At 34.3% G+C, this 14,067-nt stretch overlaps 1 protein-coding gene across 1 annotated transcript in view; it reads right to left on the bottom strand.

The window, feature by feature from the left end:
* The window catches only part of RyR (Ryanodine receptor), a 283,432-nt gene that overhangs the window by 43,055 nt on the left and 226,310 nt on the right, over window positions 1-14,067 (bottom strand). The window contains exons 64-73 of the mRNA XM_083112077.1: window positions 13,147-13,282; window positions 12,616-12,697; window positions 10,809-10,972; window positions 9,775-9,964; window positions 8,686-8,801; window positions 7,154-7,311; window positions 3,818-3,997; window positions 3,200-3,331; window positions 2,455-2,616; window positions 720-932 (exon numbers count right to left, since the gene is read on the bottom strand). Of these exons, the coding sequence (XP_082968203.1) occupies window positions 720-932; window positions 2,455-2,616; window positions 3,200-3,331; window positions 3,818-3,997; window positions 7,154-7,311; window positions 8,686-8,801; window positions 9,775-9,964; window positions 10,809-10,972; window positions 12,616-12,697; window positions 13,147-13,282 (1,533 nt within the window). The remainder of the gene's footprint in view (window positions 1-719; window positions 933-2,454; window positions 2,617-3,199; window positions 3,332-3,817; window positions 3,998-7,153; window positions 7,312-8,685; window positions 8,802-9,774; window positions 9,965-10,808; window positions 10,973-12,615; window positions 12,698-13,146; window positions 13,283-14,067) is intronic.

The raw sequence follows: 14,067 nt of genomic DNA, 5'->3' as shown, positions 1-14,067 counted from the left end.
AATGCTTTACCGTTGGGTTGACTTCCAATTCCTGTTTCCTCGCTTACTGCTAGGGGCGCTGGTGTAGCCAGTTCGTCTGCTGCATGTGATAGTTTGAGAGCTCGTGCATAATTGCGATCTGAATATCGACAGTGGTCAGGCACATCATGTTTGGCTCCCGCAATTGTAACAATTCAAACCTATCACATGCAGCAGACGAACAGGCTACAATAGCGCCTCTAGCAGTAAGCGAGGAAATAACAGGAACTGGAAGTCAACCCAACAGTGAAGCATCAAGTTCCCAAGTGGATGGTGGCAGAGGCCACCAAAATTAATAGAACATTTACAAGTAAGTTTCGTGGAAATAACTGAGTAACTCGCTTACGTCTTCGTCTTATCAACCACATTTGTTATTTTCCCTAACATGAACTATCTTCTTCTTAAGTGTTCACTCAACCCTCAGGTTAGTTTGACTAAGCTTTCATCTTTCGGAAAATTTACTCCCACCCATTATTTCAAATTATTACTTCATCACTTTAGCATTTTGCCTGGTCCAACTGCACCAAGGTCACTATAATAAACAACAAATTTACCCTGATTCACTATAATTATCAAATTATGTACAAAATATTTGCATAAAATTCCTCTCGACATGTGTTTACATGATCAATTCCTTGCTGTAGCTCTTGAATATTCCAAACAATTTTATTAAATATTAGCTAGTACTGATATCAACTTACCATGTGGAGTCCAAACAATACTTTAGCCATTGCGACAATCCTTTCGACAACTTCGTCCACCTGCTGAGCCTTGCTCTCAACAACAACTTCCTTCTTGCTTCCAAGCTTTGAGTAGAGATGGTGCTGCCAGGACATCTCGTCTGCTGGGTCTATTTTGTCTGGCAGAGTGAGCTGTGTCTTGGCAAAGTCCAGAATCTCATATTCGGGCATTTTCTGGGGGGAAAATACACAAAATAGTACATAGCAGATTCAAGGTTCCAATATATTGAATATGTGAATATCTGATTATTTTAAAGTAAAACTTGGTAGATTGATATGGTATAGTTGAAACGAAACGTGTGCAATAATTCGCTATTTTAAATTGTTACCACATTCATTTTTTTGTATTTTTCTTATTTTATGTTGTTTTTTACCATTTCTTTTAACCACAATAAGAATGCAGTGTGAAAAATTCCAATAACTACTCTCGAAGCATTGGGATGTGATATACAGTCCCCTCCCCCAGTAGCAAAATTTAGCAACCAGAGGGGAGAATTCAGATGGCTTAAGATAAGATAAGATTTTCACCTGGGCAAGGTGAATGTGTGTCCCCCCCACCAAATTTTTACCCTGTCAATCCCCTAACTTTTCAGCCTGGTTCCCCTACTTTCCACGACCCCTCAATAAAAACATGGGACATGCTATATATATTTACAATTTTATTGAGGAAGAATATTAGATTTATTTTTAAAAACACTTCAAGAGTTACTGTTAAAGAACTATCAGTGAGAGCAGATAAGATTATTAATGTAGATATTGTTTCAAAGTGGTATCAAGTCAGTCCTTGCAATAATCAATAAGGTTCATGAGAGGATCAAGAGTGAGGGTCAAGTGAGCGACCCCCTCCCCAAACATTTCAAATAAAGACAATCATCATCCTTTGATATCTATAATTAACTGCTCCCACCTCTGAGACATCTGAAATTTCTACAATTAACATCAGATTAAATGTTGATTGCCCCTGACACTTAAAATCCCACCATGGCATCCAAAACTTACCCTGTATAATCAATTAACTTGCACTAAATGTTGATTCTGCCTTTGATGTCTAAAAGTGACCACATCCACAATGTCTAAAACTAACATCAAACCTAAGTAATAAAGACCAGTTTTGGCAGTTTTGAGCCAGACATGGAGTAGGAAGGAGTGACAGGGCACTGCACTGTCTTTTATCTTTTTATCTTTCTAACCTTAACTTACCTTCCCATGTCTTAAATCTTGATTATTCTTGTCCTATCTCTCCTGTGGCCGAGTGGTTAGCCCATCGCGCTGTGATGACAAGGGTCCCGGGTTCGAATCCCACTCGGGCTTGGTTGTTTGTGAATGTCCATTCATCAATTTCATCATTTCATCACTCATCCCCATCTTCGCAAATTAGCCAAGAGGCACAAAACCGCGAAGTAAAATAAACCAAATCAATCAATCTTGTCTTATCTCCTGAGGAAGCCACATGATGTGGTGAAAGCTAGAGGACAAAATAAGTAAATGCCAAAACTGGTCTTTATTACTTAGTGAAATAATGGCATGTGGTGTAAGTTATGCCTTATCTAACATCAAACCTTCAAGGAATGTAGGCTTAAAATGATTGACCACTGCCCTGATAAGGATACCAAGTTCCTTTCATAAATTTAGAAAATAAAACCTTTTAAAATAAGAATTCATGGACTGTGCTGTTGTAATTTGAAGGCTCTATTACCTTTAAGAACTTATCCTTGCAATGCTGCACCAACTCTTGCTCTCTTCCTGCAAACAGGTTCAAGCCAACTGGAAGAAGCCTCTTGAGACACGCGACCATCAAACTGGCAGCCAGCTCCTTCCCCTTGTCTCTCTTCTTATCACGGTTCTGCTTCTTCTTTTTCTGTAACAAAACATGAATATTAATCTTAAAACATTCATGCCAATTTTAAACCTAAAATTCAGTGATTTTAAGTTATCAAATGTCATTAACAACATAAGCTTTCAAGACACTTGTCAAATAAGTTTCCTCAATGCACGATTTGCAATCAACAGGAGATTAGTAGTTATAGCGATTAAGCTTGAATTATTATGCTTGAATTTACTACATTTTGAAACTGTCGCTGGTTCGAATCCTGAAGCTCTTCATTAAGATTTTTATGTGGTTTCCTGGTCGATTATCAATTTCACAGATAGTATAAGAGATTGACTCAACCAGTGGTTATGCTGTCTGTGCAAAATAATAATTTCTTAGAGGAAGAAGAATAATTTATTTTGTTCCAAATGTATATCACTGTTATTATTGTTATCTTATTGTAAAACATTTGTGGTGTCCTACCCCAGCTCAATCAATCAGTGTAAGCGATAGTCAGTCTAGTTGTAGGTGAACTGTAGAGTTGAAATCTGAATTGACAAGCTTTACATATAAGCAGTCACTAAAATTTATCTTGTGAATAGAAGAAGAAAATGGAAGCAAAATGCCTAACCTTTCCACCTCCCTGAGCAACGCCAGCCTCAGGAATGACCGCTGACCTCCTAGTGGCTGAGGTAGGCATGATGAGAGCCATGTTGTCAATCTCATTGGCAGAAATGAAATTCTGTTCTTCTTTCACAAAGTACTGAAACAAAAAAAAACATTTTGTTAATTTATCTATTACAGTATTTAAATAGCCAAAGGTACATTACACAGTTAATAAAAAACATGTTCTACAATTGAAATAAGCAGCATACAACAGGAAATGTAAAAGCCAAATATTTGCTGATTTTGCACAAGCAATATTGAGGAATAAGGAGATAGGCCAAAACAGCTGTAAAAAGCTAAAAACCCACAACTGTTTGTTTACAGCTGTTTTCATCCTTCTAGATAATGGCAGTACGAAAATTGCTGAAATATTGGACTTTTTAAGTTTTCTATGGTACGTTGTTTGTTACATGTAGTTCCAGTCAGATTTTCTATGATATACAAGATTGTATGCTGTACAACCTGTGAAAGTAGAGAAAATATTTTATGGTAAACCATTCACAATTGACATCAAAATGCATTACTTTAATGCTTCTTAGAACTATTATCTGTTCAATATAATTTTCATTGTAGATTTACTCACTTGAGATTTAGACCAAATGTTGAATATCTCAGAAACATGATTGTACAAGTCTTCTGCTTCAGAAATATTATTCCTCAGCCAATGGTTACGTTGAAGATCAACATACTTGATGAGCAATGGATAAAAGGCATAAATGTCCCGGACTAGAAGTTGCCATTCTTCCTGAACTTGTGATTCAATCTACAATGAGAGAGAGAATACTGCATTAGAGACAAATAAGGAAATAACCAACATATTTTCTGGTATTATTATTATTATTATTATAAAATTTTATTGTCATTAGGCCAAGTACAGCAATAGACAAAGTCAATAGTTAAGATATGCACATAATAGTGTGAAACCTATAGGATATGCAAAGCCAATTAAATTATGTTAAATATTTTTGATGGACCCACATCATTCTATTGCCAATATGAATCTAAAAATTGCTGATATCTATAACCTGTATTCTACTAATCAAATATGAAATTGTAATATGTACTTCATAAACAATGTGAATGGTCCATTTGACTAATTAATGTACTGTACATAACCAGGTGAGTTCAAATGATTTTCATGAGACACACAAACTGAACACTTAGTCATTTTGTAAAACCAGAGTATAAGAATTAAGTACTCTAATCATAAAAAGCACAAATTGGCAGATTTTCACTAAGTTAAAGGGTATTTATAGATATATTAAATCAGTAAAACTATCATCAATTTCAATGGCGTACGCAAGGGGGGGGTTACGAGGTTTAACCCCCCCCCCTTGAGCTTGTGAAATATTATGAAAAATGCTGTGTAAAAAATTAAATGGCCAATTTATCACAGTCAAAGATCTGGGACAATACTCTTACTATTACTACTACTACAACTACTAATAAAAATAAAAAATAATTTGAATTATTATTTCCATGCAGCATGGAGAAAAGCACAGCATTCCAAACACATGCATCTTTCAGAGTGATGCCTTGAAAATAAACACGAATTCTTGAAAATAAAATATGAGGGTAACTATGATTTAAAAGAGAAAAAAGTTGTTTTGTATCTCAGTTGCAACAATGCTCATTACACTGGCGTACGCAGGATTTTTTTCGGCAGGGGCTGGAATAGTAAATGTGGATAGCACATGGCTTCATTTTGGAGGGCAGGATGCATAATTAATTATTTCATATTGTTGGAGCTTTTCAGTCTATTAAAGTTGTATTCAAAGACAAAAATGGTAATCGGGACTCACTTTAAAAGAGGTTTTGCATTTACACATTTTGATTTTTTAAAGTTCTTAACGGATTTTTTTTGAAAATTCTGATCTCAAAACTTCAGTAGGGGCTGAAACACTATCAGCCACCCCTCTATGTACACCAGTGTTCAGTGAACATGTATTTTTTGTGTGAACAATGAGAAGTAACTAAATAAGGTTCTTGGTTCATTGTAAGTGGTTAATGTATAGACAAAGGCTAGGCAGACAAGAATACAGTCACCAGTCTGCCTTCCCATTGTTTACCGCAGCACGTTTGAATGTATCTCTTTAAAATGTCTCACCTTGTTGACTAGACAATTATTCAAACGACAATAAGCTCAACATTATAAAATGTTTCTTTTTTGGTAAGAACAGCGAGACAATCCAGATGTGAATTATCGGGGACATTTATGCAGGGAAGAAGCCGGAAAAAATCCAACTAATTTCGGGAACCGAACCCGGATCTCCCACGTGGTTGTCAGATGCTCTACCGTCCAAACCACCACAGCTCCTTGGATGAGTTCAATTTATTTTAATATATTTTCTTTTTCTTGTTTTTATGGATTTTCTTCATCCTCAAAATGTCTCACCTTATTGACCAGACAATTATTTCATAACAAAGAAACAAAATAATGCTCCCAGGATTTGATAAAAATTGAATGACTAGAAAGTAATTTAGTTCTTTGCTTTCATAAATACTATATTTATGTAGATCACTACTACTTAATAGTAGTAGTGGTATTAGTAGTATTATTAGTAGAGGCACATATTTTTGGTAAATAAAAAAGTAAAATTTCGGTATAAAACTCTGTCAATTTCGGGTTCAAAAGTGGTAAATAAAATGAAATTTCGCTGTTATAGCAGTGAAAAAGTGGCATATAAAATGACATTTTGGTTTTAAAAATGTGAATATAATCCCAAATTTGATTTAAAAATTGCACTATTACACAAAATAAACATATCCCTTCTAATAGCACATTAAATCATTACCAGAATATTGAGTTTATTCCTGTATAAAGGGGTCCATTTTTGCTTCTCACATGTTTGCAGCAGAATTTTGCATGATACTCAGGATACTTCAGACTTCAGAAAGTGTTGTGTCGGTATATAAACAGTAAATTTCGTGTTTAAGAGTATATATCACATTTTGCAGTTCATTTCGCATTATTTCATGACAAAATAAGATAGGAAAATGCACCTCACACCTTTCAGAAACATTAAAAATGAACATTAGAGTGTGTTATTTCACATTTCGCGTTTTCGTCAAAAACGAATAATGCATGCCTCTAATTAATAGTAGTAAGTCAGCTAATTAATTAATTATAAGTATTATTAATTAATTATGAGTATTATTGTTTAATTAAAGTATAATAAAACAATGGTAATGTGAATTTGCAGAATGTTTTAGAAATAAACCCCCTTCCCCTTTGATAAAATCCTGCTTACGCTACTGATCAATTTTACCAACAAGCTGTAGTATAGATGTGCCTGCATAGTCTGATGCCATCACACCACACTTAATTTCATCGTTGATTTTTAATCATAATAAAACTATAACATCATAATACTTATGCTGTAAATTAGCTTTTATTTTTCTTCAGTAAATATAGAAGCACAGAAGAAGAAAACTTTCGAATAACATTCATTTAATCATAGAATCTATTTCTCCGTACAATATTATTGCAAAAATTATGATGATTCTGCATAATTTCTACAATATTTAGCCTCAATAAAAGTGTTGTGGCATTTATACAGATTCGAGAAAACACCTGTACTTCCAGAAATATTGACCAGTATCTGTGATTATATTCCAACTAATACTTTTCAATACCGATACATTGGTATTGATATTGTTCAGCCCTAGTGTAAACATCTACCAACATTTTACAAACGTCTCACACCATCAGGATTAATGCCACACAAGTTACCTTATCCATCAGTGGAAGGTAGGTAAGATCATGTCTATAAGAGGCAGAAGATGAAAAGTCATGTGCCACAATGCGGAAAGTGTAAAATACAGGAAACGTTATCACATATTGCCATAACATGTAAAATCTGGGAATATAAAGATTCTACTTTTCAACTTCTGTGTGGGCACATGAGTCAAATATTACCTGAGACGTGTCATCTGTAGAAGATTTCAAAAATCCTCTCAACCCTTCTTCCTTGTGATACATAGCATCTGTCCTCTTCTTTACTCGCTCTGCCAGTGGAAGGAATGGGTCTTTCAACAGTTCTTCTGATACGTTTATGATGATTTGTTGTGTATAAGCTGCATGGAAAAATAAATTAACAAGTTCAAGATAATGGAGAGAGTCAGGTTTTTATTCAACAAAATATTAATTCCTAACCTACTTATTTCAAATATTAAATTTCACAATCTTCCACTGACATTCTTTGCCCTGTAATCTTAGGTACAAGTCTTGGGTAAAGCATGAATCTGTGTTTGCCCTGATCTATTTCATCGTTCATCCTAATTGTCAAAATTAATCTCAAGAGGTAGTGAAATAACCAAAGAAATATTCTTGCTGGTGAAGAAAATTATGAAAAATACTCATAAGTACACAATTTATATTTCCCTGCATATGCATGGGGCAGTTGACAAATATTCAAAAGTAAACAAGGTAAGCAAATTATTGGGTTGACATTTTTACAAGAATTTGAATAGTCTCTTGCCTCCATGATAGTGTAGTGATAATGACATATTGTAATCAAGAGGTCCTGGATTCTATACCCAGTGGGGGCACATTGCACAGTGGTTTGGATTCCACTTTAAAATGTAGGCATGGTTATCTGAGCATAACACGAGCTTAAAACAAACTTTTAATAGTCTCCTTTAGCCAAACCCACTTTGATTCACATTTATTGATAGAGTATAATGATATCTCAAGCTCATCAATATAGACTTTTATGGTATCAATGACTTCATTGTTGCTCAAAGATTTCTTTCCAATTGATCTTTTTCTTTCAGGTTGGGCACACTATCTTAATTGAAAAGCACATTTTCCTTGGCCAAATGTAGTTGATTCATTATGATTTTATTGCATAAAAGTTGTAACAAGTACCACAGTTACGCTCCAGTAATGTTTGTAATCAGTGTTTAATGTAAGAAAGAACAAAGCACACCCATTTCTCTGAGTTTAGAGTGAACATTTTCTATTGTAAGTGTTTATGAGTGATCTTCCCTCTATTCTAGGGATAGACAAATATGAAATTTTGGTCAAGAGCAATAAAGAAAAGTACTGATATGAAATTTCCCGATACTGATTGATATTCTCCCAACTCGATATAAAATTGCAAATTCCTAAAGAATGTGAAAGGTTCATTAACCTCTTTAATTAATACATGTAATCAGATGATTTCAATCGGTCTTGCTTTGAAAAATAAACAGTATATTAAGAAATGTTCTTTACAAAAACGACTGTGTTGTATTATATGTTATGTTTATATCACCTCCCCCCAAAAAATGCCATAATTGTACACTAAATTACAGGCTATTTACAGATATATTGGATCGGTAAAATTACCAATATGCCTTTATCGGCTAATACCAATAGAGACCTAATTAATTTGTCCAGTCCCTAGTTCCTATTAAAATGGAAATGCAGTATGCTTTATATGAAGGTATTGGAATTGTTTTCCTCACCTGCTATTCTTGTCATCCATGGAGCATTCTCATTTCCAATATTCTTCTTGATAAGCTTCAGGACACTCTTTAATAACTGGTTCATGTGTTCACTTGTTACCATTGTGACATGGTTCCTGGAAGAAATTTTAGCACATTAACTTACATATGAGTGTTGGTTGCAATATTCTGGTTAAAGTTTACTTCACTTATTCCCTGAATATAAAATGCAATAGCTCATTAAATATTTGAAGTGCCAATTCAATCACAGACTGGCAGTATAGTAAAGTTTCCACTAATAATATTGTCTTATTATACAAAACCTACATAGTAAAAATTTAAAAAATTATAGATGAAGCTAATTATAATTCATATCCACAAGCAAAAAATCTACTTATAATCAAAACTTTCTCAACTAATATTTTATATATCATGAAACAATGTAATCAGGAAAATAACAAGAAAAATATGAATCAGGTGAAAGAACAGAAATATTCAAAAGACAATTTTAATCTGAAAGCAATACAACATTATGAATATTTACAAAATATTTACAATATTTCTCTCAGGACTCTGCTTCCAAAAATGTACCATAACACCTTTAGAAAAGGAAGTCCTTGTTAGCAGATTATTTTAATGCATTTTAATGGATCATTAATTTCTGAAAATAGCACATTCTGTTTTTGTAATTATGATATTCTTAGTTAGCATAAATTTTCCACATCTTTAAGCTACTTGTGAAAATGAGGTTGAATGAGGATTTGATGAAATTGGTGGAAAGAAACCCTATGCACAGGTCATGACTCAAATCTGAAACCATGAATGGCAACATTGCAAGTTACAATCTCAATGTGCTTAACCATTGGAAGTGGCACATGTATATATTATTATTATTAGTGATATTTTACAAAGAAATATATAATTAGTGAACACATTTTTTTCTTCAAAGAAAAACATGCTGGAGCAAGAAGTTTAGATAATGTGCACAGTATTTTCATGAGCAAAAGTAAAGTGTGTATACTACAATTAAATGAAAGTAACATATGAATGCTTTTGTCATGACCTGAAAAACTTTGTATCAGTATATAAATTATTATCACAAAGACTTACCCTCCTGTAGGACTAACATTATCTGGACCCTGAGACCACCAGAAAGGAAGATATGAACACAGCATTGGCAAGATGACATCTATGACATGCGGAGCATCAGTGTGGCTTTTCTCAGAATCCACGAACTGCTCAACCTCACCCAACACTGCCTCCAACGTGGGCATGCTCTCCTCCATTCGCACCAGGATATCTGCAAGTAGCAAGTGTGTGTGTAATGTGAAGCCCATATAGTTGGGAAAGTTTAATACATATTTGAAATTGGATGGGAGAAATTGAACTTCCCACACATCATATCTACAATGGCTACTTCAAACCCATACATATCTATTGGATGTGGATTACATGATTAGATATTCAGTTTTAGATATCTATTTCTGGGGGTATCTTTTGGCTGCCTGCAGAGGATATTTAGAACTTACCGCATATATCCAGTATATGTCCACAGCTATATAACTATACTAGTGTGTCCATCAAGTCTTATATCAACTTGAAACAACATCTGTTTTACACTCACATTGACCGTTACAGGCTACATATTTTAGTAGGGATGGACCAATACTGATAAAGTACTGATATAAAATTAGGTGATAACCGATATTCTATCGATTCGATATAAAATTCTAAATGGTTCATTCACTTCCTTAATAAATGTGTGTTAGTAGATGACTGCAATGCAAAAGATTTACTTTTAATGAAGAGCAAAGCATGGAGACTGTATGTTTATATCCATAAAAATTATAACAAAATGGCAGACTATCTTACTAAATTATAAAATATTTATAGATATATCAGATCGGTAAATTATCGATAATTTTACTGATAAACTGATACACTGATATGCCCATATCGGCCGATATCAATAGAGTACCATTTAATCTGTTACATTCCTAATTTTTAGCAATGCCAATGCTATTCTTTTATTCTTTGTCATTTTGAAAGCTCCATTTCAGTGTCCTATAGTGAACTATGACAAGAGATTAAAAACTTTGCCATCCTGCAGTTTGTGTATCTTTTTGATACATAATTCAACCAACCTTGAGCTTCCAGAGAGTGGTCTGCATATCTCTGCTGGATGGAAAACTGATTGTGCTTGTTCAAGTGGGGCTCCAGGAAAGCTACAGGGAATGTGGAGGAGAAGGCTCCCAGGCAAGTGCCAAGTGCTGGCCGGTGTCTTTCTATCTCAGTCTTCAAATACTTCCTGCAATAAAAGATGAATGGATATAATAAATTCATTCAAGTACTTGAATTATTCTTATTTATTGCATGCACTATTGGTTGTTCATTTACTAGTGAAATGATGCAAAGATGTGAGCCAAGGAAGGTCGCACACCCCTAAAAAAATAAGAGAAAAAAATACTGTCAATATTCTCTCAGAAAATAAAAATATTCTGGTTTGCTAACACCACAAAATTCAAAGTACTGTACATACATTCTGTCAAATAAATACAGGGAATTGTTCATTTAAAAAGCCCGTGTAAAATGTATGAAAACAATTTTTTTGCTGTGCTGTACGTTGGTACCAATGTCACGTAGAGTTTTGGCACGATCTGTCCACCAGTTTGTTTACAGCTGTTGCTTAAGTTAGTCGACCTCAAGTGTGCACTGTGATTTTTAATATGGATAAAAATATGGAACAAAGAGTTTGCCTCAAATCTTATGTTGCCAACGAAATTTCTTGTGCTGAATCATTGAAAATGTTGGAGAAGGCCTATGGTGAGTCAGCTTTATCGAAAACACGAGCATATGAGTGGTACAAAGCATTCAAAGAAGGACAAGAATAGGTTGAAGACTTGCCTCGGTCCGGTCGACCATCAATGTCTTCGACTGATGAAAACATAGATAAAGTGAAGGAAATGGTGATGGAAAATCATCATTCAAGCTTAAGGAAGATAGCTCAGAATCTGGGCATGTCTCATGAATCCGTTCGCACCATTTTAGTTGATGTTTTGGGCACGAGACACATCACGGCACAACTTGTTCCGAAGGAGCTCAATTTTCTTCAAAAAGAGAACTGCAAACAGGTTGCTGAAGACATGTTTGAATGAACCAATTCCGACCCTACATTCATGAAAGCATCATAACTAATGACGAGATGTGGGTTTATGATTTGACATGCAAACCAGCCAACAAGCTTCAGAATGGCACTTCGATAACGAGCCGGAACCGAAAAAAAACACGTCAAAATCACTCGATAATCAAAGTCATGTTGACTATTTTCTTTGACTATCGTGGTGTTATCCACTCGGAATTCCTTCCAGAGGGGCAAACAGTCAACAAACAATATTACCTAGGTGTTATGAGGCATTTGAGAGAGAATGTTTGCTGGAAAAGGCCAGATTTGTTGAAGAACAATTCTTGAATTTTGCACCACGATAATGCACCATCCCACACATTGATCCTTGTATGTGAATTTTTGACCAAAAACTCAACAAATATCATTGATCAAGCACCGTATTTGCCAGATATGGCCATGTGTGACTTTTCTTTGCCCAAACTAAAGCCATTAAACAAAATTCGGAGAAGGAGCTGAAGGCCATACCGTAAAGTGCCTATAAGAAGTGTTTCGACGACTGGATTATTCATTGGTATAAGTGTATCGCATCAAATGGGGCCTATTTTGAAGGCGACAAAATAAATTTGGATGATTAAACCAATATTTTGAGTTTATTGAACAATTCCCAGTACGTACTTGACAGACCAGTATTATTTCAGATCTCCCATAAATTTCAACAGGAGGATTGTCAATAACAATAGCAACAATCAGGGGCCTAGCCAGGATTATCTTTCAAATGGGGCTCAACTTTCAACATTCAGTCAAATAAACAAAATTTCATACTATACCTTTCATGAGTAAGAGTTCCATCAGTTCCCAAGGTGTAAAGACTGTTGAGCATTTTGTAGGAAGCAACTTGAATATCATCCACTGCAAAACAAAACAAAGAATATGAACTCTTCAGCTTAAAAAAAGAGAAAATAGTGAAATACAAGGTAGTACATATTGTATTTACATATGTCACATATGACCAGTTAGTTGCATGGCTAGGAATCAGTCGGCCATGGAACATAATTATACAATAATGTATAGTAATGTGAATGTGTTCATTAATTGTAAAATATCCTTGTATCATTTTAATAAAAATTGAAAAATATAACATATTAGTATGCTATTTATATTGTATTGCTATGTAATGGTTTAAGATGGTGGATCTAGAAAGAAGTTTGCTGTTAACACTAAATCTAACAGAGTCTGTAACAATTTCAGGTAGCATACAGATCAGCATAATTTAAAAATAACTAAGGAAGGTACACTGTTTCTATTTCCACTAGAAACGGTTGTGACAAGGACAATAAGAACAATAATTTATGACTTACACAAAAGATCACTTCCATATTCACAGTTTGCTAGGTGATCAAACATTGCTGTTAAGACTGGTAGGACGACACCATTTATGTAACCCAATGAGGTGCAAGTTTTGAGATGGGTGCCTCGCAAGTGGCTGTATTTGCCCTGAAAGGAGGAAAATGGTTGTCAAGCACTATATGATGAAAAAAAGTGTGGCAAACATATTGATCCAACTTTGGGTATTCATATATAAAACAAAGAAAGAGCAAATATGAATATTTTCAGGAAACAATTAATATTTCAAATTATATTTTCTAGACATGAACGAGTAAGAAACATGCTTCATACTCAAGTAATTCACAGTATAAAAAGTATAAAAAACTTATGTGAGTGAGTATAATAGTCGTAAAACTCCTTGAAGACAACGTTTCGCGAAGCTACGCTTCGCTTCTTCAGGTATTTCTTTTCAGTATATAAAATACTTCGTCATATATGTAAAATTAAATCCAGGATTAGGTAAAAAAGGGTATTGGGATATGGAATTTAAAATTACATGACGTTAAAAGTGCCATGTAGGCTAAAAGTCACCAGTCATTCATTCTGTTATTGGGATATGGAATTTAAAATTACATGACGTTAAAAGTGCCATGTAGGCTAAAAGTCACCAGTCATTCATTCTGTATGGTAGTATGGGTACACCCGTTCTTTTAGAATTATCTTTTAGCCTACATGGCACTTTTAACATCATGGAATTTTAAATTCCATATCCCAATACCCTTTTTTTTACCTAATCCTGGATTTAATTTTACATATATGACGAAGTATTTTATATACTGAAAAGAAATACCTGAAGAAGCGAAGAATAGCTTCGCGAAACGTCGTCTTCAAGTAGTTTTACGACTATTATACTCACTCACGTAAGTTTTTTATACTTTTTATACTGTGAATAT

This window comes from Lepisma saccharinum, chromosome 25 (assembly GCF_977018435.1).
Source record: "Lepisma saccharinum chromosome 25, izLepSacc3.1, whole genome shotgun sequence".
Lineage (NCBI taxonomy): Eukaryota > Metazoa > Arthropoda > Insecta > Zygentoma > Lepismatidae > Lepisma > Lepisma saccharinum.
Note: the sequence above shows the minus strand (reverse complement) of the source record. Positions and strands in the feature narration are given on the sequence as shown.